Raw genomic sequence first — 16,728 nt, 5'->3', positions numbered from 1 at the left:
TATATATATATATATATATATATATATATATATATATATATATATATATATATATATATATATATATATATATATATATGTGTGTGTGTGTGTGTGTGTGTGTGTGTGTGACCATTTTACCTCTGAGACAGCTGGGCTGCTTTAAGTTGAGCTAAAACACTTTCAGCTCCCTTCTGGATCACACTACAAGTGCAGATGAAACTTTTGTGCAGCTGAGGTGTAAACATGTACAAGCCACACCATATCAAATGAAAACACAAAGAACCCTGCGAGCCTATGTGCTATTTAGCTGTAAATGAACACACTACTGCAGAAGAAGCTGAGCTCTGTGGCTCTGAACCGCAAGCATCCCTTTAGGTCAACTGGAAGTAGGTCAAATGCCCAGATAGGGACTCAGAAAAGGCCGTCTCTTTGCCTACAAAGGAAGGGATATTCATTAGTCACCGTATCCACTGTGGGGGCTTCGCCACTTTTTGATCATTCATTCTAGATATAAAAAAATGGTTATTAAAGGTAATTAAATAGAAAAATTCTGGTTCAGACTGAAGTATCTTCAAAGTGTTTGAGTAGTCCACATTTTGTAGTGCTATATTCAGGATAAAGCCTCTGTTATTTGTAATCTCCTAAATTTTTATTGTATTCCATCAGAAAGTCAAAATTCTCCTCATTACAGAAATCAATTTATGGCGGCTTTATTACTTTATGGATTTTTCTTTAAAAGTGTTTTTTCTCAGGACGCATTCAGCCTCAGCTGAATCAGGTTTTAGATGTTTCATCCTTCTTTGTAATGTTTCTGCAGCTTTACTTCAGTTCAGTCCAGGCTGGTTGTTTCTCTTAAGTCTGATGACACTAGAGAGCTGTTTAATGCTCACGAGTTTAAATAATTTGTCATCTATTTGCACATTTTACTTTTAACATTTTGCAAATATGTATGTTATTGAAACAAGAGTCTCACTTCAACAAGTTTGTATGCATTTAAAAAATACTTTTTTCAACTTTTCTGTATCATTTATGCTTTTTATGATTATATCTCAGGTCACAAAGCTTTCTAAATTGCGCACATCTGAAACTATGAAAGCTCATCACCTCCCTCAATACAGTTGAAGCACATAGCATGATTAAATCCAACAACTACACAGATTTATATTAGGTTGGAAACTAACTTGACTAATTAACTACTTGCTTAATAACTGTAGACTTATTGTGAGCATGATTTTCGATTTCCTGCTTCTGTCTGTTCAGCTGCAAAATAATTTTCAAAAACTTTAAAGCTAAAGATAAAATAGTTTTAATATTTATTCAACCCATTTCTGAGTTAGAAAATACCGAAAATCAGCTGTGATTCGGCTGTCACAGAGTGTTTAATCTGGCACAATGCACAGAAATCAGTGCTTTGGATGTCCGATACTCCAGTATTTAACAATAATCAAATGCTGTTATGTTAGAACTACATTCACAGAAATGATGGCATACAGGTGTCACTCCTGAAAGACCTCTTTGATTTTGTTGTGGCATCAACTGTTTTCCTATGGCGCAAATCAGCAGCTGTGAGAAGGAGACTGGATAAGCTGATCAGGAAGGCCAGCTCCGTCCTGAGATGTCCCCCGGCGCAGGTGGTGGGGGACGGGAAAATGCAGGTCAAGGTTTCGTCGGCACTGGACAATGTCTCACCCCCCCCGCCAACGATAACGTGACAGCGCAGGAGAGCTCCTTCAGTGACAGACTGCTGCATCAGAGTGTTTTCACAGGTCCTTCCTCCCAGCAGCTGTCAGCCTGCAGCTAGAACCAACAGCTCCCAGCAGACAATGTAACCGTGTTAGATCTCAAATATACAAATATGGAATCAGTATGCAAATATTTCAATGCACAATGACTTTCCTATTTTTAAACTTTTACATATTTAATTCATCCTGTAGTATTTATCATTACAGAATATTTCTCATGTATTTTGGTCTAAACCTGCTGCAACTATGTAAATTTCCCTCCTGTAGGAAAAATAAAAGGATTATTGTGTTTTATTCTATTTTATCTCAAGTAAGCTAAACAGTATGGCAGACCACTGATGCACTTTATGCTCCCTAGATACTCTTGGTTTAAAAACAAAGGCCAGAAAAACAAACTGAAAGGGAAGATTAGATTAAAATCCAGTCAGCCACAGGACGGCAGGTAATATGATCGCCTTATTTGTTTCAATTTACAGATATTGGATTTGAGCTTATATAACCAAACAGACAGCCAGAAACCACAAGCAGAAACAGACACAACAGTGAGTCGATGAGGAAATAAAGCCTACTCTCTTTCTGCTCTCTGGATTTCTATAATAAAAAAATACTCCTCCAAATAAAAAAATAAAAAAAACGCAAGGTTCCTTTGGTCCTCAGTTGACACGGTTTTCCCTGAATCTCTCCTTTTGACACTCTCCCTTCTTCCTCGCTGTCTTCTGCGATCAGCCTCCTCTCTAAGCTGATTACAGCTCTCATCCTCCTGTCACAACACATTCATGTCACATTTCCTGAGAAACTCTTTGCAGTAGCTGGATTCTAGCAAATGTGAAGTTTAATGTTGCACATGCAATATTAAGCAAGATAAACATGAACGTGTGACCTAGTTTTTTTTCACCGCATCATAAGAAAGTAATGCAACTCCAAACTGAAAGCAAATGCTTCAATTTAAGCATTTTTATTCTTGTAGCCAAGAAATAGCCATGTTCCCATCCTTCCTGAAGCCCACCCACTCGCCACAGCCACGCTTTCACCATCTTTCATGCTGCAGGGAAGGGATGCATTTGAAAAAAAAATTAAATAAAAGCATAACAGACAGTATTTCCTCTGCTCTACACACACAGGAACAACTATAACACTAATCAATATACTACATCAAGATGTGAATTCAACAAAAACATAAAATTATCTAAATCTGTGTGTGTTTATGATTGTGAAAGAGGTTTATGATTGTGCTGGCACTGAGTGGATTCCTGTAGATTCTTATAAATGTATGAAAAAAGATGAGAGACAGATCTGAAAAATCACTTTAGTTGAGCAAAAGACAGAAAAAAGGCTTATTTAGTAACATCAGATGTCTGGAAAAGAGATTTATTCACAAAAAGCTCTAAAATAGCTACAGCTTTTTAGCTATAATATAATATTGATGAGAATAAATTATAAAACTCTGCAGTAAACACATCTGCACAGACCAGATGGCAAAAATAAAACTACAAAAAGGTGAATTTTTGAAGTGATAAATGAAATCATCCTTGCAGGGTTACTGAGGTCAGTGAATCACGTCCACGTCATCGTCTCCCATTTCTGCCCCCCAACACTTTTCCTCAACACTCCCTGCAGCATCCATTTCTGTCTATTCTATAGTCGGTGTCCAGATTTTATACGTCTAACCTAATAAATCTGTTTTAATGTGACCTGCCCCGACGGTTCAAATAATTGGGGTCGAAATCCCATTTTTCACAATCCTGGCCGAAGGGAGAGGCATCATGCATGCATTAAACGTAATGATTCTTGCAGCTTTGTTGCTCAACACCCTGATCTTTCTTTGTGATTATTAACTACATTGATTTGCCTTTTATAAGATTTCAATATCTGCCGGCACACCTAGAATATTCAGGGAACAAGAACACAACAAATCAGGTCCTGTAGTTGGATTTGATTGTCACCCACCTATGGTTTTGGTGACGCTCCTCAGTCTCTCCATCAGCTCTCCAAGGGCCATCACCTCTGTCTTCATCCACAGGATCATCCTCCAGAGGGGCAGTGGAAGACCAGCTGCCCAACCGAAATGCACTTTCTTAGGAAGAAGAGACAGCTTGGCTGCTTTTTTTGCCAAACAGTGCTTTGAGGAGTGGATGATGGTGAAGAGGATGGAAGAGGGGGACTTTCCAGATGACAAGCCCAGCCGAGCAGAATGGAAGAGAGGGTGGGGGGGTGGAGATGCAGGAGGGTAATGTCATCCAGGATGGGTCTGCCTTGTTGCTGTCTAATTTGGCTCACAAATTCCGAGGAAGGCAGAGACTTAAGACAATGACAGCGCGCACCGCTCGGCAGTTTGTGAGAAATAAAAGGGAGTGAGGATGCTGCAGAAATGGATGATGGAGTGACGCTGAAGCTGCATCGTTCAGTCCCAGGAGCAACGCCGAGTCGTCCTTGGAGGGACGCAGAGCCACAAGACTGCAGCCACGGAGACGGGGAGCGACTTGGAAGCTTCATTCACACATGCATGTTTCAGCCTCGGCACACATGATGCTGCAAACCTGTGCAGGCGGATAGGGGGAGGGGAGGTGTTGATCGGCGCTGCAGTTTCACACAATCAGTTGATCCAACAGTGACATCCAGTGTGGGTGAAAGGCTTAACAGCTGCGTCATGAGCTGCATAAACTTCCACAGGTAATATAAATGGCCACACATCACTGATTATGCTGCATTGCCACCATGTGATGACAAATGGTTATGACAAAAACAAGCCGGGCACTCATCAATTGATTAAAAATGCAATTTATACTAAATAGCAAACCCATTTCAAATAGGAAAAAAAATGGCCTTATTAAATAAACAAGAGCATAATTTCTGTAGGTGTCAGCAGAGTGCCTCGTGAGCACCCTGTCATGACTACAATTACGTCATGCAAACCCTATTGGGGTTTGATGTCAGCCATTTTAACTGAGCTGCATGACCACATACTTTTTTAACAACACTTTGCTTTAGGGAACTGAGGCAATTGAATTTTGTGATTTTAATAGTGCCATGTTTTACATTTCTGACCTAATTTAAGATTTCAGCTGCTGGATCAGTCAAGGGCACTGCTCTGTTTGAACAGAAGGTACTGTACAGGCACGGCAGGAGTTCGAAGCAGAAACATTTTCTAACATGCAAGAAGTGATGGGGGGTGAGGAGGGATGGATGGGAACGGCCTGTTGTCACAACAGCAGGTAAATATTGCTGCAAAGTCCCTCAAAAAGCAGAGAAAGTGGAAGAAAATGGTGCATAAAAGTCAAAAGGTTTTATTCGGACAGTTTTTTTCAATTCGTTTTCAGTCCAATCTTGACCTTTTTCAGAAAAATTTTGTTGTTCTTGTGTGTGAAGCCACAGTCTGACCTAAAAACCATTCAGGCATGAAAAGGCTCTGAAACTCAAGAGATGAACCAGTGTTGTTGTCCACACACAGCAGAAAACATAAATAACCAATTTTTAAATTGGATCTTTACCAGCAGCCTGTCACAAAGACACAATTTGTCTCCATTTATTTCGATTTTTTTATGAAAAATACCAAAAACAACACAATTTAACTAAATAAACGAGTATTTTAGCACCAAATAGGTGATTTGTAAACTGAAGGATGATCCTCAGACTCTGTGCCAGATCTATGATGGAGTTCTTTTTCTTGTTTCTTAAGGACTTTCAGATACTGTTCATCTGATATAGTATTTTTTATAATACATATTTTATGCTTTATTATTTCATAACTATAATTTCAGGCTGCAACTTGTGTAAATTTGACCTCAAATAACTGAACACATTTCAGACGATTATTTCCCGTGTTGTCTGTTTCTTTCATAATAATTTTGAAAACAGATTAAGTTAAACTAAAGAAGTACTTTTTCAATACCACTGACGGCTGTTAAAAACATGACAGTAAAACAAGTCGGTATGTGGAGAAAACCTGAAATGAGTGAGAAAGGTGAGTTTACCTGTCGAGGAGCTCTGCATTTAGCTGCCCTGCCCACGTTAGGATACTTAGTGCTAAATTAGCTCATTTACATTCATTTTTGGCAAAGCAGACGTCGCCTTCTGACTATAAATTTATAGTAAACATGTAGCTTTACATTCAGACAGCTGTACCCGATGTGATAAGCGCTACTGTTTTGCGCATGCGTTAACAGGTCAGCCAGAGCGACAGCAGGTGCGGTAATTGGTCAGCTGAGGCCCCCTGCTGGACAGAGACCAAATAGCAGCCTTTGAAATAACTGGTTAAAGGAAATATAGTTCAGATTTTTAAAATGGATTTCTGTGGAGTTATCAGTAATCAGTAACTTACCTGCAGTAAATTGATATGAATTATTGTTATAAAATTATACACATAGTAATCTGTGTTTATTAGCAAGCACAAATGGCAGCAATAATAGAAAGGTGTACCACTTCCTGTGCTGCCCGAGTTCAAATCCTGCAGGCATAGAAAAAATCCTGACTTGAATGATTAAGAAAAGCACAGGTGTATTATTGAGGGCCTATTATTTCTGGCCTAAAAGACATTTAATTCAAAATTGATTACAATATTAAAGTTTTTTAAAAAATTGTATTTGCATTTATTGCCATTAAATATGATTGGGGTTTATTTAATATGGCAAAACATGCTTTGGAAATAGTTCTGCTAAGACAAGACTTAATTTAGTTCAATTTGATATTAATCTTGTTTAGACCAATTTATAAGTGTGAAAACTGAAAAAAAATATACACACATAAGACTAAAAGCTCAGTAACAAAGGACAAGCAAAGAGACAAAAAGCAAAATAAAAATAAAACTGAACAGGAATAACAATTAGTTATTGAAGGAAAACACAATTTAAAAATGAATACTTACACTTCAAGTTGTCACAAAGGAGTTATACGGTCTGATGACAACGGGCAGGAGTGATTCCCTGTGGCGTTCAGCGGTACATTGTAGTGGAATAAGTCTGTTGCAGAAAGTGATTTTGCAGCTGACCAGCAGGTCATGAAGCAGGTGTGAGTTGTTCTCTAAAATTAGCTTAAAAAGTTCTGATAGCTTGTTTGAGCGGATTCATTTTCAAAGCAGAAATGAGTCCACTCAGACAAAGGACCACAGTCACTTTTGTATTATTCAGTAAATAAACGTCTAATGCAAAAGTCAAAGCAGTCTAAAGGTTTATAAAATAGTGTTTGCGTTAACTGCTACAAAATGTTTGAGGCTTAAGTTGTCTTAAGATGGTAGAAACCTCAAACTAGCCGTTAACTTATTTTTACCCAGAGAAATTCAACCGGATATACCAAACCTATAATTATCTGAGTGGTTTCTAATGCAGGTAAGATACTGATTACAGAGAACAACTCCACAGATACCCACTTAAAATAAATAAATAAATCAGATTTGTTTTCATTAACATCTGATGCAAGAACAGCAGAAGACAAACTTAAACAAGTAGAGAAATGTTACGACTTCAACAGAGAATTTTGTTTTCTTCTTTCTTTCTTTATTACAAGCAGAATGACAATACAGTGCTTTGTGTTCATTTGCTACAGACAGGCTGGCAAAAAGTCAACATGGGAACTTTTGAAAATCTTTATTTGAAAAACAAAAAAAAAAGAAAAAAGAAGGGGAAATTTGTCAAAAACAGTTCAGTAATACAAACAGTGTCATACTAAAAAGGTATGATGTGAAGTGTGCTGCTCGGAGCACAGCGGTTGACATTTCCGACCTTTGCCAAGCTCAGGAGGAACGGGATGAGCACCTGCTGTTGTGCTGATGGACTCAGAAAAAGCAGTTTGACATTCTGATCTGCAATAGAAGGCTGGTGTGATATAAACCCACTGAGACAGAGGCTGGCACCTGCAGACAGTTCATTCCCAGTCTAGTCATTTGGTCACTTCTGTTTTGTTTTGTTTTTTCCCCCCCTCACCCACGACACAATCTTCTTAGAAAAATAACTTGTGAAGACGAGTGAACTATAAACTCCAGTCGACAGACAACAGACCTGGTTTTTAGGGTGATCTGTTGGAAAACAAAGTGCAGTGTGTAGGACTAAACCATATAATTTGTATTTTACTCTAGTTTTGGTTACAAACTTCGACACACATTCTAACAAAGAGTTAAAATATAATCTTCTCTCTGAGATACAAAACTAGCCAACGCAATATTCACAATGGACAACACAAGAATGACAAACAAGACAGGTGACCTTGAAATGTGAAACTCAGATACTAGAAAAGTGTGTTTAAAGCATTGAATCGTGTAAATGAGCTAGACTTTACAGCATTAAATCGTAGTAGGGCTGGTATACAACATGAAAAGTGTGTCTGGATGCGTCATGGCAACAGCACAGTGAGGTGGGAAGCCATCACATCGACACCAAGGTCTATTCTTTAAATTACCCAAGTGTGAACGTGGAGCTCCTCAACACGTGTAGAGGTTTCAACCTAAAAACTGAACGAGACAAACCTAGAACTCCCGTAAAACAAATAAATCATCTGTGCCACAGTAGAAAAATACCGAACACCTGTTATCAAATCTATACAAGTTGGCAGATGGTGATGTGTATGAAAATAAACTGTATAAACATATAAAAAAATGCTTCAAGAATGTCACATTCGAGACTTCCAGAGTCCGTAACTTTCTACGTAACCAGACAGATATGCTTTGGAATAAAAGAGGACTTCAGAAATGCTGCTAGAGATGCAGAAAAGACGGTCATCCATTATGAGCTACAATCTTCAGCTGGAGGACATGATGGACAAATCAGTTCAACATTCTCCTCGATTTGATTGTGACGTCGCCGATTCAAGTCTCCCTTCCTTTCTACAACAAGCCGCATCTACGTAGCAATAACACCTCTTCTTTCTACAATATATAGCAAAACGATTGTAAGTAACATCCAGACGTAAAACACTGACATCAATCATTTTAGAACCGTACGGAAAAACTTATGGGTAACGCAACACAGAGACAAACCTCAGTAACATGACTACATATTAGCATTCTGACATTAGCATTTGCGTGACGCACAATATGGCAGCAAATACACAAGCACATCGCAACAGTGAGGGAAAGCAAGCCGTTTAGGACATCCATTAATTAATACCTCATCAGTTCCAGGATTTTACTCTAAGCTGCCACATGGTGGCAGCAGAGGGCACGCTGCGCTTACTGCTCAGGGGAAAGAAAAAGTGCATTGATGTTTCCGAATGAATGATGTCTGAGACAAAAAAAAATGTAGAGGACGAATAGTTCGGCATGCAGAGACCGTCCGACATGCTACACTGACAGACAAAAAACAAAACAAAGGGTTGACACAACTGAGAGGGTAAAAAAAATAGATCCACAACAGACATGTTGCCCCGTTAACCTCCTCGTACTCTCAGTTTAAATGAGCTGAAAATGTTAGATATGAATTAAGGCAGTGTGGCTAAAAATACTGCACTTCCCCTTAGAGTGTCTCCACGTCTCCTTCAGCTGATGAGTGTGTGTTTTTGTAAGGCTTTGTAAGACACCAAATCCTTTTTTTTGTCCCTTTTTCTTTTTTGTTTTTTGAGCTTCTTAGCCTTCTGTTTTGTACCTATAAGGCAAAAGTGTGTCACATACAAACATACAGTAACAGGCAATTACATGCGTACTCTTGCGCACATGCACACACACGCATACCTAAAGGGCTGAGCTTGACGGCTCCCCCTCCCCCCCATTACTTGGCCAGACCACGTAGTGTACGTAAATGTTTTTAACAAACATTTGCACGGGAGCGAAAACGACACGAAAGTGGAGAAGGAGCCAAAAATGTGAGGTGAAAAAAAAGTTCAAAACTGTTCTGAGAAGCAATTACACCGTCGTACAAAGTCTCCGAATGTTCTGAGTGAAAGTTTTAGTGAGAACTTTAAATGTTTAAGACAGAGGTGGCACAAAAAGCATGAAATCATAAAGATGAGGAGTCAGGGCAATTCTCTAAAAAGGCAGTCCGTTCAGGTGTAGCCCAGTAAACGCACACGGAGCATCAGTGCTTCTGAAGTGTGTGGTTGTTTTGTTCCATAAAACAAATGCAGATCTGTGTCACACATCTTGGGACGCAGTTATAGATGTTTTTGGGATTCCCGTCGTCTCACACAGAGGTCTCCGGTCCCGGAGCGTAGTAGGCAAACCCTGCCCCTGAGAAACGAAGCATGTAGGGGCTGAGCCCGTCGGCTCCACCTCCTTCTGCAAAGTAGGCCAGGAGTTTCTGGGGAAGAGGACTCGACCTGCGGAGGGACAGTGTTTCTGCAGCGCCAAGGCGGAGGTGGGAGGGATCGGCGCTCCTGCCTTTGTAGGCTCGACGGCGGAAGGACAGCGGAGTCAACTCGGCCGCGCCGCCTGGCAGCAACTTCTCACCATCCTTCGGGAGCAAGAAAGACTCATCGTGAGAAAACTCAGGACAGAGAAATGAACGTCAGAACAGAAACATGCAGATAAATCGGTCGTGAAAACGAACAAACGTGACAAGATGAGATACATACAGATAAAAAGAAAAGAGGGCTATTTTACCCTGTTTGTGCATAAGGTTACATTTAATGATTCATGACAAATGGTTAAGAATCCCAAGGTAAATTTTATTGAAAAAGCTGTAAAAAAACAATATTTTTATAGATACAATAAATAAACTTCCTAATCAATAAGAAACCCTCTGAAAATACCAGTAAGATTAACTTTTGTGTCAGATTTTGCATGTTCAGTAAATAAGAATAAAACTCCCACCTCAATCCCATTTTCCAACACCAGATGTCATCAGTTTACCCTTGTACCCTTGAATCGAACACTACAAGGCTAACAAACTGTTGTGTAAAGTATTTGGCACAAGTATTAGATTGGACAACCAATGAGTGGCGTTGTCAAGTAAAATAATATCTCGGATAGTGACTAAATGCTAATTAAAGTTTGCAGGAATGGCGCGGATATTTCACATTGCACAACTAAATCTTATATCTCAGAACCTTTTGACCTTTTTAATTTTTTTTTTTTTACGTCTTGAATCCAAAATTCGAAAAGGCTCAACTACTCTTTGGAGCATACATTACAAAAGGAAACAGAGTTCATGGAGCTGGAGTTTAATAAAATTCCCACAAGCACTGAGAAGTATGACCAGTTTTGAAAGCAGAAAAGCAGTCTTAATTAGGGATACTGATTCCTGGACAGTACGTTTAGAGAAGAAAATGTCTTGTGGAAGACGAGCACAAAGCACAACTCCATGCTTCATGCAAATCAGAGCAGCAGAGGGGATCATAGCTGCAGCAGTGACACCCATTGATCAGCACAACCTTTGTGCTGTTACCATGGTAATCCTAGCCCACCTAGATGTATGTGTGTGTGTGTGTGTGTGTGTGTGTGTGTGAGGGGGGAACTCTAGGGTTTGCTAAGGGAGGTGTTGTGGCTGTGTGATGTCATGGAGTCACAGGTCGTAGCAGCTTTTTCCCCAACAGTCTCCTTCCAAGGTTCTATCAGGGTGAAGTGTGTCCCTCTCATTCCTTCCTCCTCCAGCAGAAAGGCCACAGCCCCCTTTGGCCGCCCAGTGTCTTTACCTTCTATTGAAGACGTTAAAGAACTGATGTTGTGTGCTATTCCTTCAAATATGTAGGATTGTATCTAGGTCTGCTTACGCCCGACAGGAGATTTGAAATCAGCTGATGTTAAAAATGTGCTTTAAGTGACTCCAAACTGTTCAGAGAAAACAGTGATTCCCAATAAAGGTTTGTTTATGGATTAAATAGCACTTGTTTAATCCAGAGCAAGTTTTATAACTAAGCTTTGATGTTATCTTCACACTCCGAGTTTGGCAAAACAGGCTTTTATGGCAATAAATTATAGACAGACTAAATAATTACTAGAAGACGATAAATAAAAAACTTCACATTTCTGATTTTAAACTGAATACATTTTCAAATCTAATTGTAGTGGGAAGACACTGATTGATTGACGGTTTCTTAGCTCCATGGGCTTGACTGATGTCACACATATAATTTGTTGATTTATCAATAAATTAGAAGTAGTATTTTGTCTGCTTTCAATATAGTTCTTAAAGAGAAATCTGAATTTGCAGGTCAGAGCTGTAGAAAAATTGGAAATCAAAAACTACAATCACTGCATCTCTGAAATCCTGAGAAATTCACTGTGACAAAGTAAATGGGGGAGAAACCAAGACAAACTAACAACATAAAGGAAATAAGGTGAATTAAATGCACACATCTTGGAAATAGATGGGACACAAAACATGAAGATGAGGAATGGCTAAAACAAAACGCTACAAATGCGACCTTGTTTACAGATAAGACATTGTGGCGTCATCAGTGGCTGCTTAGTGGCATTTCAGCCAAGGTGAAGAGACAAGTGGTTTACACCGGGCCACGCCACCATGCACACAGACACGAGGGAGAGTCACCTCCTCTTCCTGCTCCTCTCTTGTCTCTCTGGGCCAATCAGAAACTCATTCTGCTGGAGGACTGGGAAAGCATGAAGATGGTGGACGGCTCCACGGTAAGGCACGGGCGGGAGGACTGCAGTTACCATGAAAGAGTGTGGGAGAGTCACAACCACACGGGAGAAGAAGTGGAGACGCAGGAGAGCGGATGAAGTAAGAGGAAAACGGCAATGAAGAGGAAGGAAGAGGCAGAAAAGAAGACGAAAGAAGTGAGGGAAAAGGCCGAACAGAAAGAAGGAAGAAAGGAGCGATGGGGAATGGCGTCAGTTTTGATCATGGGGATCCATGAGGTTGAAGAGAGAAGTGGGGGGAAAGAGGAGAAAAAGCACAGCAGGAAGAAATCTGTCAGACCTTTCACTCAGTTTTCCTTTCATGGTGAAGCTCGCTTTACAGGAGGGTAAGGCTAAGCTACAGGGAACAGGAAGTCAGTTTAAGCTGATGTTCAAAGCTATCAAGAGACTTAATGATCTTCCTGGATGATTAATAGAGAGGAAAACATTTACAGCTTTACTACTATGATGTCAAAAGATCACAGACAGTCTGAGCTAAGAATCAAGAGAACTCTACTGACTATATTATCTTTGCATACTAAAATGTACTGCTGATTTCTTTTAGAAAAGGGAAGATATTAATCAATGGTTACATGGATTTAGTGACACTATTAGAGATCGCTAGAAGCACAATTTGAAGCACAAAACAGTACCTGTGCACGCTCAGTCGCTGTGGGACAAATGGCCCTGCAGAGAACCTTCTTGATGACATCTGGCAGCAAGCTGACGGTAATAAGGAGGATGATGCTGAGCCACGCCGGACCACTGGACAGCATCTGCATAAACACGTAGTACATCCTCTGGTAGTTCAGGAAGGGCCTAACGAGCGACAGGAAACGCAGAAATGAATTCCAAAACCGGAGCAGTTTGAAGAACATCAACATCATGAGTGCAAGTCAAATCAAAGTGTATCGTTACCAAATGATGCCGCCCCAGAGAAGAGAAAATATCACGTAGAAAAGTAGTGACCCCCAGATGACAAAGTGATTGATCCAAGTCCAGTGATGTGTGTCCAAGGCAAGCTGAAACAACAACAACAAAAAAACAATACAATAAAGACTAAACCAGTCAACAAAACTAGACATACCGTATCACCTTCATCTCTGAGAACCTTTGTGACAACTTTAGTCAGTAGTTTATAAAACATAATTAAAAGCAGGCTGACTGGTCAGACAATGACATGCCATTTTTGCCATTTTTCAAATAATTTGCACTGCTCACGTATAATTAAAAAATGCAAATCTTTGGTCAGTTCTTACATGAGGCAATACACCCTTATATTAATGCACTTCCTGTGACAGGGGTGCTTTTTTGTTGCACAACACCAACAAACCGTAAATTCAGTATCTCTGGACTAATTGGCGACATAATTTACGAAGGAGTCTCCAAAGTGTCTTGTGATGTTCGAGGTAGTTCTCAATTTTCTCGCCTGAGTCTCAGAGGCACGCAATGTTGTTTAAGTTTTGAGCAAGTTAAAAATATTTGTGCAGCAAAGTTCCTCTCAAAATAGAGAAAGGTCGTTCAGGGCGTCTGTTCTCAAAAGTGTTGTGAGCGTCTCCAACCTGTCTCAAGACGCCTGAGGCTGTATTTTGACAGCAGCACAGGAGCTGTCTTCTGACAGAAAACCTCAGATGCTGATATCCAGGTCTAAAAAAAACACAGATGATGTGTTGCTTTTTTTTTATCCTGGATGATAATTAATAAAAAAACTGGTCCGAATCTGCCTATCTTCAATTTTAAAGTGTACTCCTGTAGAATAAAGCATAAACATGGAGGGAAGCTGCCAACAAAATACAGTGCACAGCCTAGAATATAGTTTTGCAAGCTGGGAACACAAAAATAGATTGTGATTTTCAAAAACTGGCTGCTCAATATGCAGCCACACAGATCGCTGGTCACAAACACCCAGAATTGAGTGGGACTGCGATGGAAAAATAAAATTGCACACTTTCTCACAATTTATTCAATTATTTTGAGTCTTGTTTGTCTTTATGTGTCCCTGTAATCTGTCCAGGGTGTCCCCCCGTCTCTCAAACAGAGACTGCTGGAGACAGGAACCAGCTTCCCGTGACTCGGACAGGAGAAGCAGGTAAAAGAAAATGGATGTATGCATTTATGAGCCAAAAGCAAACAAACAAATCAGTAAATCGGCTACTAAAAACCCAAATTGGTCAACCTCTATACATAACATTTGGTCACACACACTGCAGGAAACTAAGCCTTTTGAATGAAAGTGCATGAATATTGTGAAGCCTTTCAGTTCAAATGAATAGATTATGCTATGCAACAATTACATAGTCCGTTCATCTCCCTTCATCGTCAAGGTCAAGCGCTGCCACATACATACCTTGAGTGTAACAGTGAACACCAGTACAGTGAAGACGAGAGTCCCAAACGTCCAGTTACCAAACATCTGCGAGAGAAGAGAAGAAGTGGCCGCCATTAGCGTTATTTAGCTTACATCCTATGGTTTTAAAGAGCATCTGTGAGCACAAAAAGAAGGGATACAAACACTGTCATATCATATTAACCATAGTAAGAATTGATCTGTTAGAATTGGAGCATTCTGTCAACTTCGTTTTAAGGTTTGTGGCCAATAGGCTCCAAATACTCCACTACAGCATCCACATTTTTCTACTCACTAAAATCCTAGAAAGGATGAAGCTGACATCAGGAGTTAACAGATGGGATGGGAGTATGAAAGAGGGAGGGGGGTGGAGAAGTAGGAAAGATCATGGCAAACAAACTACAAAAACTAGACTACTTATGTAACAGCTAAAGCTGGCTGTTGATAGTAAAAACAAAAAAAAAATTACCTATCTTGGCTAGAATTTCATCATCAATTTGCAAGCCATTTTTTTATTTTAGATTTGAAGAAGCAGTGAAAACACAGCATACAGAGACACAAATACATACAAAAATGCACAAACACAGCAGACAGAAAAACAAACAGATGCTAAATCCTTTACAAACATTAGTTTGGATTTATTTGCTACCACAACACAACACAAGGATAATGTGGAGAAGCATCTAAGATTTCTACCATGTTAGTGGAGTGGTTAAGATTAGGTATTGTGCAGGGTTCGGTTTTGCAAATTATTAGGGGGGTAAAACGTAGCTGGAGAAAATGAACACACTTAAATGAAAGTGCATGAATGGCATGATGTGTGAGGAGGGATGAAACGGGCAAACTGAAATAAACGACAGGAACTAAGAAGAAAATGAGAGACAGAGAGAGCTGACAGGGAGGGAGACAGGCTTACCATCTGTGTGTTGGTGGTCATAAGCTGAAGAAGAGGAGGAGGAGGAAGAGGAAGAAAGGAGCAAAATAAAGAGCGAGGAAGCAAGAGAGAAGGAGGGGGGGGGGGAAGAAAAAAGAGAAAAGAATCAGGACAAAAGGTAAAATGAATCTCAGGATGTTTCAACTTAAAAAACAGGACCGAAGGCAATTAAAAACAGTTGACATGATACAAAATTAACAATACAGAGAAAGATGCTATTGTGTTGTCGATATGAATGGAGGTCCAATGTTACAAACCTATTTGGGGGCTCGGGACAGAAACTTTACTGTTACAGAACCGTAGACACAAAAAATGAGCACAATGTTAACCTGGTCCACTTAATACCGCACTAAAAGAATCCAGTGAAGATGAGTGAAGGTTCATGATGACTTTATATTGATTATTCACTCACTAAAGGACACCTTGAGCACCAAACTAAATGCTATACCTGTTCTTTTTTTTAAAGTGTATTCCCTTAAACAATGGTTCTCACTGTCTGCTCTGAAACCAGATAGAGGCTCACCTGGCCATTGCTGGTGAAGGTGGTGTTGTCAAACAGGAAGTAGGCACCAAAGAAGAAGATGAAGGCGTCAAACACACCAAGGCATGTCCAGTACAGGAAGACAGGCCAGCGGAGGAGGGAGTTCTTGGCAATGTCCCTAAAACAAACAGGCACAAACAAAACATGTTATCATGGCAGCCATGAACAACACACAAATCAATGTTTTACACCAAGAAAAAAAATCTGGGCGAAGGGCCGTTTCTTCACCTGTACAAAGAGGGTTCCCTCTTCAGTGACTCCATGGTGACGTGCTGCTCGACCAGGCTGTACAGGAGGATGGGGAGCGACGTGAAGCTGATGTTGTACAGCGTCAAATATGCTGTGTCGTACAGAGGCTGCACCGGGGGCAAAACACAGATAAAATAAAACGTGGCGTTTCAAACTAAGCTCCTGTTATGGTAAGAAGGGAAGGAGTTAGAGTCGTTTTGGTCAAACATCGAAAATAATGTTGTGCACAAGTAACATTAAAAGATTTCACAGGATCCGTTAACACTCAGGATATGTGTTAGGGATGAGTGTCAGCTTCTACAATCTGTAAAACTGACTAAGGTATAGCAATTTTTGTGTCTGCTACTATTGCTTAGCTGTGGCAGCCATCTTTGATCAAGTTGTACATCCAGTGATTACTTTCTGAGAGTTTTGCTGTTCTTAATTACAAGACTA

The 16,728-nt window shown here is 40.0% G+C and overlaps 2 protein-coding genes across 7 annotated transcripts in view; both read right to left on the bottom strand.

The window, feature by feature from the left end:
• The window catches only part of mcf2lb (mcf.2 cell line derived transforming sequence-like b), a 37,916-nt gene extending 31,312 nt beyond the window's left edge, over nt 1-6,604 (bottom strand). Inside the window, exons 1-2 of one of the 3 annotated variants that reach the window (XM_037976274.1) lie at nt 5,696-5,854; nt 3,672-4,261 (exon numbers count right to left, since the gene is read on the bottom strand). In XM_037976274.1, the coding sequence (XP_037832202.1) occupies nt 3,672-3,750 (79 nt within the window). In that variant the 5' untranslated portion in view covers nt 3,751-4,261; nt 5,696-5,854. Of the gene's footprint in view, nt 1-3,671; nt 4,262-5,695; nt 5,855-6,585 lie in introns of those variants that run through there. The other 2 variants (XM_037976276.1, XM_037976275.1) reach the window with 2 other exon arrangements.
• Nucleotides 6,605-7,583: 979 nt separating this feature from the next.
• LOC108232474 (probable phospholipid-transporting ATPase IH) overlaps nt 7,584-16,728 on the bottom strand; it is a 32,903-nt gene continuing 23,758 nt past the window's right edge. Inside the window, exons 24-31 of one of the 4 annotated variants that reach the window (XM_017410297.3) lie at nt 16,273-16,400; nt 16,027-16,162; nt 15,486-15,509; nt 14,570-14,635; nt 13,141-13,244; nt 12,876-13,041; nt 12,134-12,248; nt 9,960-10,096 (exon numbers count right to left, since the gene is read on the bottom strand). In XM_017410297.3, the coding sequence (XP_017265786.1) occupies nt 12,171-12,248; nt 12,876-13,041; nt 13,141-13,244; nt 14,570-14,635; nt 15,486-15,509; nt 16,027-16,162; nt 16,273-16,400 (702 nt within the window). In that variant the 3' untranslated portion in view covers nt 9,960-10,096; nt 12,134-12,170. Of the gene's footprint in view, nt 10,097-12,133; nt 12,249-12,875; nt 13,042-13,140; nt 13,245-14,569; nt 14,636-15,485; nt 15,510-16,026; nt 16,163-16,272; nt 16,401-16,728 lie in introns of all 4 variants that reach the window. The other 3 variants (XM_017410295.3, XM_017410298.3, XM_017410296.3) reach the window with 3 other exon arrangements.

Source organism: Kryptolebias marmoratus, linkage group LG6 (genome assembly GCF_001649575.2).
Source record: "Kryptolebias marmoratus isolate JLee-2015 linkage group LG6, ASM164957v2, whole genome shotgun sequence".
Classification (NCBI taxonomy): Eukaryota; Metazoa; Chordata; class Actinopteri; order Cyprinodontiformes; family Rivulidae; genus Kryptolebias; species Kryptolebias marmoratus.
This window is presented reverse-complemented; position numbering and strand designations above follow the sequence as displayed.